This window comes from Rhyacophila brunnea, unplaced genomic scaffold, assembly GCF_057557595.1.
Source record: "Rhyacophila brunnea isolate RB1 unplaced genomic scaffold, BYU_Rbru_1.0 scaffold_20, whole genome shotgun sequence".
Classification (NCBI taxonomy): Eukaryota; Metazoa; Arthropoda; class Insecta; order Trichoptera; family Rhyacophilidae; genus Rhyacophila; species Rhyacophila brunnea.
The window spans coordinates 25,993,457-26,006,007 of record NW_028232860.1 but is presented as its reverse complement, the minus strand read 5'-3'; the positions used below and the strand labels follow the sequence as shown (position 1 = coordinate 26,006,007).

The following is a 12,551-nucleotide window of genomic DNA, read 5'->3' as shown; positions in this document are numbered from 1 at the left end:
TTTCATGTATTTTTATGTTTCCTACTCCAATTAGATTCATATACATTTAGATATTTATATTTGTACATTGATGTTATGATTTTGTAAACGATTTCGTAAACTTATATTATTATATATTTTGATGTCACAAACAACTGATTCGGGCGAATGTGGTGATGAAAATGTTTTGTACATTATGCAGTGATATTTTTTGTATTACAGTTATTATATCGAATATTGCACATATTTTTTGAAAAAATATTGAGTGTTCCGGTTCGTAAAATTTTCTACTTCGAGCACTGATTATGTTATAATGCGATGTCGGCAATAGTGTGTTGGTAGTATACGCAATTGGTAATCTTTAAATCCGAGATTTGAATCTGCATATTGCCTAATTTTTTTTTTCATTTGTAGAATATAAAAACTACACTTCATATACTTACATGAAAAATTTACAGTACCGTGGTGTGTGGTCACTAAAGTCGGTTGCTTTACCGGAATGCGGCAGAGTTGGACTTAGCTGAAAAGTATCAAATTTGATACATATTCGTTTCGGAATAACAATGATAATCTCTTGTAAGTCACCGTTTCCATTCCAGGTGGAGCATATGGCAATGTAAGAGGTATTAACCCAACCTTTTAAAGAGGTTTACAAAGATTGTAAACATTCATGATTAAATACCAGTGGCAAAGGGTGGATGTAGGCTGTGAAGATCCGACATAAATAGTGCCCACTAAGCTTTGTCATTCATACGTATTTGTTTTCATTAAACTAAGAATATATATTATTTTTTTTTGCTTCAATTTCATACATCTAGCTCCATCTATCTCTTTAAAAGGTTTTCTTCAACATCTTTGGTTAAATATAAGCACTTGCTGGTGAAGTTTTTTGTTTTCATAACTTGTTTGGAGTGCACACAATACTTATTATTAGGGCCCGGATTTATATGCTAGTGCATGTTTTGTTAGGGTGTATGCACAGAAATCTGTTTTGAAAGACACAGAATCCAAAAATAAAATTTTATTGTGCATATAAATGCATATTTGCGACGTTAGAGCATATTTGAGACATTAGTGCATATTTCATAAATAAATGCATATTTTAGAGCTTTTGAATTTATAATTCTAGTTTATTTAAATTATTTTATTGAAATATAACTAAGTTAGGAAGGAAGATAGTTTAGATACACTTGCATTTGAATGCCATCTCCGAGCTGTGGATTTATCAGTGAAAAAAATGAAGTCAACCCGGGCACTATTATTTAATGTTTGCCCAAGTGGACGTTGAGTGGTAGTGGTAGTAGTGGTAGTTAGTAAACAAAATACTGACAGATACCTATGCGGAAAAATTTAATGCCAGAGCATAATATTGAAAAAAATAATGTATTTTTTTTCGGGCAAAAAACAGAAAATAGTATTTAGGAATAGTTAAGTGTGTCGTTTTTGTTTTTTAAGTTATGTTTGGCTTACATTGCATTTATTATTCAATTATTTGTAGGTATTTGTGAAAAAACTATTTTGAAAATTGTAATTGATTAACTTTATATTCTTTGTTTGTGTTTTTTGTTCTGATATCGTATTATGTTGAAAAATTATTAACTAGTTATTCGATTGTTTGTCAGTAATATTGGGTAAAGTGGGTATTTACAATTTTTTCACACAAAAAATGTCAATTTTTAACTGCATATTTCTTCGGTTTTAGTGCATATTTTATTGATTTTAAGTGCATACGTGCATGCATATTATCATGTTTTTTGTTGCATACAAATCCGGGCCCTACTTATTATTGTTTGGAAATGTTTATTAGCCTGTGAGAGGAATAATTTTTGAAGTTAATGGCCCCAGCAAACCACAACAGCCCCACACTACACCTGGTCTTAATCATCACGGGACCTTACATTTGATGTGTAGCATCATTTTTTTATGACTAGGAATGTCTCAGGTGCAGTTATTCAAGAATAAGGTCGCCATGCACTTATATGTGCTTTGACTGAATTTACATGACTAACCCATTGTGACCAAACTCGAGAAATTCTCTGTTAGAACAGGTACTTGGTAATGTTTTTTTTTACACTATATTAGGGCATCTATTGAAAATTTCTTGTATTAAATGTGTTTATAAATAAATTCGCTACAAGGTGAATATATTAGATTACAGGGATTCTTACCAACCAGTATAAAATATTGGATTTAAAAAATATCATACAAGTACAAAAAAAAAACACTACAGCATATTATGTAAATATTTTTTTTAATTTTCCATTTGTGACATCTGTTGATTGAACCTTGAGTCCAATATCTAGTAAAATAGTTCACTGCACAGAATAAAATGATGTATGTATTTATGTTTCCGTGATGGAAACCACTTAAAAATGAATACTAACAAGGTTATTGACCTTTTTTTATCGGTGTTAACAATGAACATCTGTTAAAATATTTACAAACCTTGGAAGCGATTTTAGATACAGGATAATACAGGGAACCATTTTATTACAAATTATCATTTGTATTTTGAAGTTTCGGAACAAAAAATCGTAACTTGAAAATTCGCAAAATTACACTTATTGCTAGAAATGCGAAAACATCGGCATTTGTCAATAATTTTCAGATATTTTATGGGTTATCATATGAAAATATATTATGCTATACAATACAAGCAGTTTTTTTTTAATATTTAGGGTATAATTGGTTTTTTATTTAGCACCAAACTTAAAATTCTGAAGAAAAATAAACAAAGTCTTTATTTATTGAACTTTGAACCTCCCTATCTCGCTTTGAATATATTTTTTTTTCTTTTCTGTCTTTTAAATCATATTAAATAATCCTTTTTTTATTTATGTACAAAAAATCAAATAATTTAAACACATACTTTTTGAATTATTAATATTTGATTGTTGGAAGTCAATTTTGTATTCTGTATACAAAAATAAAGTTGGTCACTAACGGGTTGTGCCCATTAGAGAAAGGAGCACGTAGAGGTAAAATGAAAAAAATTGTAATAGGTAACAAAAGATAATACAAAACTGCTGAACAATCTTCACGTTGGCAGTATGATACCGCAAATTTTCTAAATCCAACTACTTTGTGACAACCAGGTCGGACGATCCGATGGGCCTAACACCTGGTCGAACCAACTTGAGCAGCTCTTCCCTTTCCGTACACATTTCAGAGCATTCGCAGAGGATGTGGTTTGCATCCTGTATTTCTCCGCCACATGCGACATGTTGAACGGGTAACAAAACCAAACAAGAGGACAGGTCGAGTAGTGTACTTAGTGAAAAGAGTTAAAAACTTACTAGAGTCAACAATGAGTCTAGACTCTAGAGCAGTGGTTCTTAACCTGGGTTCGATCGACTGACCGAGTCTCAGGGGTTCGGCGGAGTCAAGACACGCACCCGACTCATATGATTCGTGATGACATGCCCCGCTTGGCCTCCAAAACTGGCAGAAGTATTAAAAATTGTAGTGGAATGCGTGAACTATGTGCAAAATAGTGATCTGAGGCACTGCATCTTCAGTGAGCTGTGTAAAGTAATGGGTTCTGAATTTGAGGTACTTCTGTACCATTCTAACAATCGGTGGTTATCCCAGGGACAGGTGCTGAATCGTGTTTTTGCTGTGCGTGTGGAATTAGCCCTGTTTTTGCAAGAGCACCAACATTGTCATGCAGATTGCTTGACAATGCAGCACAGTGATGATTGATGCACGGTTCATTTTGTGCACCAATAAAATATATACCTATGTTTTGAATTTGAAAAAAAATCATATTTTATTTTTCCAATTAAGAAGGGTTCGGTGGATGCGCATATGAAACTGGTGGGCGTCAGTACCTCCAACAAGGTTAAGAACCACTGCTCTAGAGTGATTAAATTGACTCGCCAGTTCATTCTTGTGTAAAATTCTTCAAAATGTCTTAGCGTAATAATATGAACAATAAACAACATAAAAACAACCGAATAGTTTTTTAAAACAATTTAATACATTTAAACTTTAACATAACTAGAGTGCTAAGATTTTAATAAATATTTATGGTAGATATCATGACAATACTAGACATTCACCATGAATTGTGGTGTAATATATGATTCATAAGCGAACTCTTCATCATGATTCGGGTCAAATTCAACACCTGAAATAAAACAATAAATTTTCAGAAGCGGCAAGCAGAAGCTCAATACATTCCAATTATATACATCAGTATAAAAATAATAACAATCTTTACACAGTAATTGAATATTAGAAATAACATGCGTACTTATAGCTTTTTCACACAAAGAAGAACTATGTATGTGGTAATGTGTAAACATGTCTCTTTTATTCCCGTAATTCAGTAATATTTATGTTTTTTACAACTATGAAATTGAAAGAATCCTTACTAATAAGTCTAATAACTATATTGAAGTGCTGTCTGTGATTTTGAAATATTTGCCTTTTGATCAGACTAACTTATGCGCTAGCTAGACGGCAGCGACTTGCCTGCGCAGTATAGTTTGTGCAAAAAATACGGAACACATTACTGCGCTTTTCGGTTTTCGCGAGCTACAGTTTTCCCGTCCATACACACGGGCTTCCCGATACAAACCGGTAAGCTTATGGTAAACCATGAGCGTTTAGCCGGCGCTTTACCGTGACACCTAAGAACAAAATATAGTATAATAATATATATAAATCTGTCTATCTTCTGCTTCTTCCGTGATGACTCAAAAACTATGAAATTTGCACAACTTATAGAACAGATCGTTGGTACCGCTTTGGTAGAGTTTCGTCTCGATATCTCAGAAAGTTCCGATGTTAATATAAAACTTCTTGAAAATATTACACTTGCAACAATTCATCACGAGTAGGTTAAATGATCAAATAGCAACCGTGGAGTGATGAGGTGCCATTTGAGGGGCACGCGCCTTGATTTTCTGATAACTATTGTCAATCTCAACTTTTTATTTCTGTATTTCATATGGGCTTATTTTATTGCTAGTGATAAATATAGTATGAAGAATATTGTTGAATATGTACTTACCTATATATTCGATTTCTAATGCGAATGGCCCATCAACCTTTTCCCCGCAAGACACTCCAAAGTGAGTCAGTCTTTCAAGCGGCAGACGCCCTTGTTTGTCTTGTACTCTGCCTTTGGACGCCATTAAGAATTTTGAAAATGGAATCTGAAAAAGCATGACGAAATGAAAATAAATAAAATGGCTCATGGCTATATAGTTCCATAGCATTATGGTTTGCGATCCCAGGATTTTGGTCAATCCATCAATTCTGATATTCGGAATTGATTTTTATACCAATCTTACAAACCTTATAAATTCAAAATAACTTTTTTTTTAATAGACTGTGAATGACTATGCCTTCAGCGAGTTTTCTCGCTCTATGAGGCCATGATCGACAGGCCGCACATAAAAATTTCGCGAGTTTTCTCATCCGACTTTAAACTCAAATTACTAACCACTGTCGATTGATTTTCATAATCTAAAAAATTAAACACAAGGTGACATCTGTTTGAATAATTTTGAAATACTAAGCCACAAATTAATGGTATTACAGTGATTTTAGTAAGAGCTTCGCTCTACAATTAACGTGTATCGTTAAATATCTGCGGCTTGTCAGATACTGCCATAGTAATATCATGGGGCATAGAAAAAGTGAAAAGGAGTTTCAAAATTTAAAAAATAAAAAAAGGGCAAACTCTATACCAATGAAGTATGCTACAGTCACGGGGACACCCTAACAAATGAAAGTCGTACATTGGTACTTAAAGATATTAATCGTAGCGTAGTATTAAGCGATATAAAATAAAAGTTTTATTGGCTGAAAACTGGTCCATAATAATCAGTCGACACCTTACCGTTTAATAGCAATAAGTACGTCAATCAACAACCCCAAATGCTTTATGAACTGTCAGGAATTGCAATGAGTTTTACAAGATAGTGGCATTTACACATTTTTTTGTTTGTTTTCCAAGAGATTTTAGGATAATAATAATGTACTTACATATTATTATCCTAAAATCGGGAAATAAGCTGACGAATTGAGTTTTATCATACTTCAGACTTCAATAGAAGCAATATTCAATTTGTTGCGGAATGTCTGGGACTCATGGGAGTTCTCAGTGAAAACTAAATGCCAAGTGTTCGACTATCCCATTTTGATGGTGCTGGTTTACGATAGCAATCTTGCAAAGTCTCAGAACATCGGTATACTGACCTAAAGGGAAAAGATGTTTATGGCAGAAGTATGAGCTTAATTAATAGTAACAAGGAAATGTAGCTTTTATCACTTTGAAGATGCAGAAACGATGTTCAACTTCTTGGAGCTCGGGTATGTGCTACGGATAACTCAAAAGAATCTCAAACCTAGCCTGCTTTAAATTTAACCAGATTCTTGTTAGCGCTGTGTGGTCTCTATATGCACTACCTGAGTGGACATGACAGAAGAGAATTAAAATTAAAATTACCTTCCACAGTCAAACGAATTGCTTCTCTAGTAGTTAGTTAGTCTTCTCTAAGATCATAAACCATAATGTCAATATAATATCATTATTGAAAACAATACCTTCACCATTTGCCAGTATGGACCACCCCTTGTGTAGAGTACATAGTGAAAAATATCGTTCCATGATATATCAAAATAGCCCTCGGCGGAAATATTTAACACATATGGCCTGCCATCTCCTCGAACTTTCATGACGAGCGTATTGTAGTTAGTCCAGTCATAAAACGAGTCCCTTTTAAATGATTTCTGTAATGCGAATAATAAAAATATTGTACATATTGATACCTTACGCTTTAAGGTCACTTGCCGGACGACAGAGACTGGGAGTTAGGATTTCTTTAGAAAGATGAGTGGTAAATCATAATAGACGATTTTTCACAAATGTCATTTAAATTTATTCACACAAATATTTCACAGTAAGCAAGACTGTAACACAAATTAAATTAGGTTACAGGGTAGGGTTTCATGGCTTAATTTAATAGTTTTCTTTGGCTCATACTATATTATAAGAAACGACTGTCTAAATTTTTTAAATAATATTTTCTGACGAGATAAATTACTAAGGACGGCGTGCAACAGACTGATCTTCGGTACCTGAGAAAAAGGTATACTCGTCCTTTCAGTGTTATTTTGTACTATTTCACTCAGTGCAAATGGTGCCAAAATACAAATTCATAAAATTAACAGGGCCTTGTTTAGATCAATTAAAATTTTTATCACAATAATACATCAACTTAAAAGCTCTGATGATGCACTATTATTATGAAGATAATATATAAATAGCATTGGCGAGGGGTGGAGGTAGGCTGTTAAGATACAACCAGATTCAACATAAATAGTGTACACTAAACTTTGTCAGTCATACGTATTTGTTTTCATTGAACTAACCCTCCTTTCACATTATACAGTTTTGGCCGTCACGGCAGAAAATCGAACGGTCAAAATCCGAAATGGCTCTTTTTCTCACATACGGTTTATGCACGGCTTTTTACCGTCATAACTCACGAGCAGTGTTGCCATGTCTACTGAAATTTCAGTAGATCTACTGATATTTTTTGGCAATATAGTGAATCTACTGATATTTTATAAAATCTACTGATATTTCGTCGTTCCAAAAAATTGTAAGTAAAGTGATAATTATGAAGTCCGCGTGAATTATTTTTGAACTTTCACAATTTAGTCAAAACACGAGTCGACTGCAAAAGATCGAGCATCGGCTGCTGGTGTATAAAATATAGCGGTAGTTTTTAAATATTGTTTCTCACTTATTTATCGTATTCATATCACCGTAAGTATGTTGTTATAAGTTGTTCTTATTTTTTAGATTCCCTAGAGATGCTGTTAATCAAGAGAGATGGATTGATATAATAAGAAGGTCCTCTGGTAGTGTTCCCATTCATCGGATGAAAGGGAATGCTCCCAGCACAATTTTGAAGGACACTTCTTGTTCGTTACGCCACGGTATATGCCTGAAAGGGTGTTGAGACGTGGCGGGTGGTGGAGGGGAAAGCATGTATCGGCCAAAGCCGTATAGTGTGAAAGAACCGTATGACTACAATTATTGCAAATAGTGTTGGTTAGTTTTAAAATTCAATTAAACCTCTGGAAGGTTTTTAGTATGGACGAATTGGTAGCCGTATAAAAATTAATATTACAACATCATAAACTATCCACAAAGTGTAAACAGTAGAGCTGCGGTGCAAAAAGACTGGCGAGTGATGGATTCTTGGAGGCACCGTGTGGTGACCATATGCTCCAACTCAAGCACGGACATAGTCGAAGAAGAAGACGTCAACAAATTAAAAGGTGGTGTCTATAAACAAGATGCAGATGTGTTTTGATGATTTACAACATACTTACTTGAATGCGTATGGAACGCATGCCACAATACCCGGCTCTCTTAATACGTCCATCTAGCGGTACTCTTGATTCTAATTTTCCAGAGAATAGTCCTCGTCCTGCTTTGCTGAGTACAAAAGAGCATTTACTGAATCCTTCGTTGTGATCACTGTCACTGGTGACAACAAACTTGTCCAGTACTTCCTGTTTGTCAAAGCACCACAGTAGATCTGTTTCTCCTGTGGAATAATTAAACACCAGTTAATAAACAAACCTTATAAAACATAGTTTCTTAAACGTTTTGACTCACCATATTTTTTTCACTACCATTTAGGCAACTTTTATCTCTGCCTTTTGGACTTCAAAAAATTCAGAAATACAGCATACTTTTAACAAAGATAAGGACTTAAGTAATTAAATTCTGGTAAAAATTTGCAATACTGGATGCTATACATACATGGAGAAACTCGATCTTGGTTCAAAATAAAACCAGTAACACTTATTTGATCGTGGAGGAAACATCTTTCAGAAAGGCTATTCTAACATATTATCACTTATGTATTCAGGCAGTTAATTAGTACAAGAAGTTAACTGTCAAAAGTGCTATCTTTTAACATCCACTCTCTTGACTGTGTTAACTTTTAGAGCAAGATAGAGTATGTCAATTATATAATATTAGCGAGATGTGAGTATTTTGAAAAATAATCTACGTCACGGGTCACGGCCGCCGCCTCAATGTATAGTTCCCCGCGAGCTATCAAATATCGAGTGCCAAGTAGTAACGTATTTTTTTTAATACATACTGCAATAAAATGACTAATAAAATTGTAGGTTATGTCGATGTGTTCAAATCTTTTTTGACGTTTTAATACAAGTTTTGAGCATCTCAAGGTTCGGGTGGAAAAACCGTAGATACGCCAGCACGAACATACCCAAATTTAAAAAGGTCCGCAAATTAGAGACTTATTTCACACAACATGTCTACCAACTTAAATTTTCGCCGTATTACGAAGTTACCAATTATTATTGTAGATAACCGCTGATGACCCCCTTGTGTATGGAATTGCTTCTATGTTAATTATGACCAATAAAAACAATTAAACGTGCTAAAGTGTTAACTGTTAAGAATAGCTGTGCAGAAGAGATTTATTGAATTCAAACATACTTGACACAAGTGAAATATCTGAACTTATGAAATATAGTCTTTGTAAATCTCAGTAAAAAAAACATCAACTCACTTAAAACTAATTTTTTATCCAGAAATTTACGAAATTCCATTAACAATCAGAGTCAAGAACTTTTTTTAAGTTTTCTCACCAGCTGTGACGTTTTATCATTGTGCATCAACCATCGGGTCTATTTTATACGAAAGACTGCTTTCGTCCGCTAAAACCGCTAACTAGGGTATGTTTGTATCAAATTATTAACACGTATTGTAACAATTATAATTAGCCGGTATTAATTGTTGCAATAAATGATATATTTTAACGGCATGCCCCCTGCCTGTGCTAAAATTTAGAACATGAGCGATAGAGAGAGAGCGAGAGAGAGACAGTTTCGACTTATTAACTGATTACAATACAATTACAATTATAATATTTCAATATAAAATGTATGTAACAAATACTAACACATTATCACGTTAGCACGTTAGCGGTCGATAGTCGCCTTTTGTATAGAATAGACCCGCAGATTCACTTTACAGGTGATTTTGGTGTAAAAAAGTTTCTGTTCAAAAATAATATGTTTTTATTTGTTTTTCCTATCAATACAGCAGTTAATATTGTAAACATGGGTTGTTCAAAACAACCTAATCCAAATGTACGATAACGGATCCTCGATCCTATAAACATAATATATTCTTTTCAACACTACATCAGGCTATGACGCCCAATGACAGTAGTGCAGTGAAACAGTAGTGTATTTAGTAACAGAATAGAAACAATCAGAAACACCCAGCCTTTGAGAAAATCACATATTATTGCCTCCTTGAGAATCGAACTCGGAGCCTCTGGATGAAAGGCCAGGGCCTTACGCATTGAACTATGAAGACCGCCGATACTAATCGCTAATCAACCTCTCACCATCAGGAGCTTATGTTATATAATCGAATGACTCCTTCAGTTTCCGGATCCTCGTCACCCTACCCTATCATGCCTACAATCGGATATATATCACGAGGGATGGTTTCTAATCCTGGCGTCCTAAAGAATTTTAATTTATATATGCCTGTCAATTACCTACGTGGTCGCAGCCATGACCTATTCTGGGTCAGAACTGTTTCCTCGAGTCAAACTCTATCAGGCACCATTAGCGAGGGGTGCAAGGTTAGTAAATGCGCTCCCTAAAGACATAAACATTTTCAATGATGTACTTTGCATTTTGTTTTTGAAACTTTATTTTATTGTATAAAATTGTTTTTTATAATTATTATTATTATTAATGTTATTCTTCTCTTGTGAGTAATAGAGTGTGAATAATAATTATTGAGGTAATATTTGTTATAATGTAAATCTCATGTTGTGAACTTCCTGAATTTTGATTTGTTATGATCACAACATTTTGTTTTCTTAAATAAAAAATATCGGTTGTGATCCACGGTGCACTTTTTTTGTATAGTTTGACAGATTAGAAATGAGTGGAATAAATCATGTCGTTAAAAATAAGTATGTAGCTGGTCTGAAGGCACAATGATGTGATGAAATATATTGTATTTAAAACACACATTTATATCTATTTCACAAATACTTGTGTTAATTTGCATAGTTTAACGAGACACCTTTTTTTAAATAATTATTAATAATACAGCAACAAATGACTCGGTAATTGCGAGCTTTTATAATTTTTTTTTTTATGAAAACAGTTTATTCGATGTATTTACTTAGACAATTATAATAAATACGTTTTTCTGTCGGCGCATTGGCTTTTCGATCCAATTATCGTTGATTGAAAATTTGAAATTTTCATACATTTTGATGCACCATTATCACAAACTAAGATTATATGAGATAATATTAAGTTGGGGTAGGTTAGATTACGTTAGGATTAGGTTTGGTTTGGTCTAAAAAGAATGTTGTAAAATCTCATGGCCACCTTTGCGGCATATTTACCAATGACTCAATTGAACAAATCTGTCCAAACAGATCCTTAGGTATCTATAATAGTGACCCGGTTCCCATGTCTATTAGATTGGTATAATGATGAATCTGTCTCAGTAGTACGAACCGTGACTAGCGTAATAAAACGGATCAATGTATGCTCCTTCCTTCACTTCGTCTGTCCAAACACCAATTTCATCTTTCAGCAATTTAAGACCGCTTCGAATGTTTTGTAAGGTTGTAACTTTTTCTTTCCCTTTGGTATCGTAGCCTCCTTTCCTATCCTTTTCCCAAAACATGTGATAAGCAGCTGTGGTATGCGACTGCGGGGTTGGTTTTATATGCAATAAAGTTGAACGTTTTGAATATTTTTTTGGAATCCTCTGAATGGATGAGATTGAACAATAGTTGGAATAAACAGCTCTGTTCACTTTGGAGGGAAGCCGATATTGCAAATTGAACAAGTTTCCAAATATAGAAGGAAACATTTTAAAAATAGGCTTTTAATTAAGATAGTCTTAACGGAAGAATCTAATTCTCGAACATAAACACTATTTTATAAAACATAACCTAGTAGCAGTCACTGACAGTACCAGTGTTGCCATATTTTGAAAGTGGAATTATATTATAGTACAGTGCCTTCAAAATTATAGTATTTCGGCCAAAAATATAGTACGCGTTGAATGACCAATAATTTTCTGCATTTTCAAAAAATTAAACGTGGGGTAAGTAATTAACGTCTTGTTTTTTTTAGACAAAATTCAAATGTTAAGTCAGTAGTTTCCAAAATTTATGTTACTACGCCTCCCTTTAAAAAAAATCTAATCTAGGCTCCCTCCCCCCTTATTTCATTAAACAATACAGACACCTTTTTAAATAAACAATGTACCTACTTCCGAATACAAAAATGAAAAGGAAATAAACAAGGTTTTATTACTCATATTACATTAATTTTTCATAAATGTGCTTGTTTATTAGCACAATCAATTTCAATAGTAGCTAATCCAAATTCATCTTCGTTCATTGACAAATGGATTTTATCATGGACCCCACATCCTGAAGCGGACCCCCCGGGTCAGGATTTTTCAACCACATATTTAAAACATTGGATAGTTCAGAAACAAAGGAGCGTCAGCG

At 33.8% G+C, this 12,551-nt stretch overlaps 1 protein-coding gene across 1 annotated transcript; it reads right to left on the bottom strand.

Moving 5' to 3' along the window:
* Positions 1-3,936: 3,936 nt before the first annotated feature.
* Positions 3,937-12,005, bottom strand: CIA30 (complex I intermediate-associated protein 30). The gene is made up of 5 exons (XM_085948174.1): positions 11,542-12,005; positions 8,338-8,555; positions 6,538-6,723; positions 4,997-5,141; positions 3,937-4,108 (listed from the first exon to the last, which is right to left on the bottom strand). Exons 1-5 carry the CDS (start codon positions 11,900-11,902, stop codon positions 4,029-4,031), a joined length of 990 nt encoding a protein of 329 aa, XP_085804300.1. The 5' UTR covers positions 11,903-12,005; the 3' UTR covers positions 3,937-4,028.
* Between the last annotated feature and the right edge of the window lie 546 nt (positions 12,006-12,551).